The 647-nt window shown below is 48.8% G+C and overlaps 1 protein-coding gene across 1 annotated transcript in view; it reads left to right on the top strand.

Moving 5' to 3' along the window:
- Window positions 1-208: 208 nt before the first annotated feature.
- Window positions 209-647, top strand: part of ASB4 (ankyrin repeat and SOCS box containing 4) — a gene marked incomplete at its 5' end in the record, with an annotated part of 3874 nt that continues 3435 nt past the window's right edge. Inside the window, one exon of the mRNA XM_010020182.1 lies at window positions 209-646. Coding sequence (XP_010018484.1) covers window positions 209-646 — 438 coding nt within the window. The remainder of the gene's footprint in view (window position 647) is intronic.

The following is a 647-nucleotide window of genomic DNA, read 5'->3' as shown; positions in this document are numbered from 1 at the left end:
GAAGCTGGATCCAAGAACCTGAAGTTAATGTTTTCCTGGAGGCTTAAGAAATGCAGAATCCATGTCCCTAGTTATATGCATTTCCATGCGTGTCTTTCCTGCCAGTTGCCCACCCTCACCTTCTCCTTGGGTAGCAGGGCTCAAGCAGAGAGACGGCCATACTAGGATTTCAATGCCTTCATTTTTTCCCATCATCTTTCCTTGGCAGGAGCAAATGTGAACATAAAAACAAACAACCAAGATGAGGAGACTCCACTGCACATTGTTGCACGTTTGGGTGTCCCAGAGCTTGTGGCCCTTTACATGGAACAAGGAGCACAAATTGATGCTCTCAATGCCTACATGGAGACCCCCCTGGCCTGTGCCGCCTATTGGGCCCTCCACTATAAGGATCAGATATACAGCCCGGATCATCATCTCATCTGTCGGATGCTCTTAGACTATAAAGCTGAAGTGAACACTCGCGATGAGGATTTCAAATCACCGCTCCACAAAGCTGCCTGGAACTGTGATCACGTCCTGCTGCATATGCTGCTGGAGGCAGGAGCAGAAGCAAACATCATGGATGTCAATGGCTGTGCACCCCTACAGTATATCATAAAAGTGACATCTGTGCGGCCAGCTGCCCAACCTGACATCTGCTACCA

Source organism: Nestor notabilis, unplaced genomic scaffold (genome assembly GCF_000696875.1).
Source record: "Nestor notabilis isolate BGI_N333 unplaced genomic scaffold, ASM69687v1 scaffold26678, whole genome shotgun sequence".
NCBI lineage: Eukaryota > Metazoa > Chordata > Aves > Psittaciformes > Psittacidae > Nestor > Nestor notabilis.
This window is presented reverse-complemented; position numbering and strand designations above follow the sequence as displayed.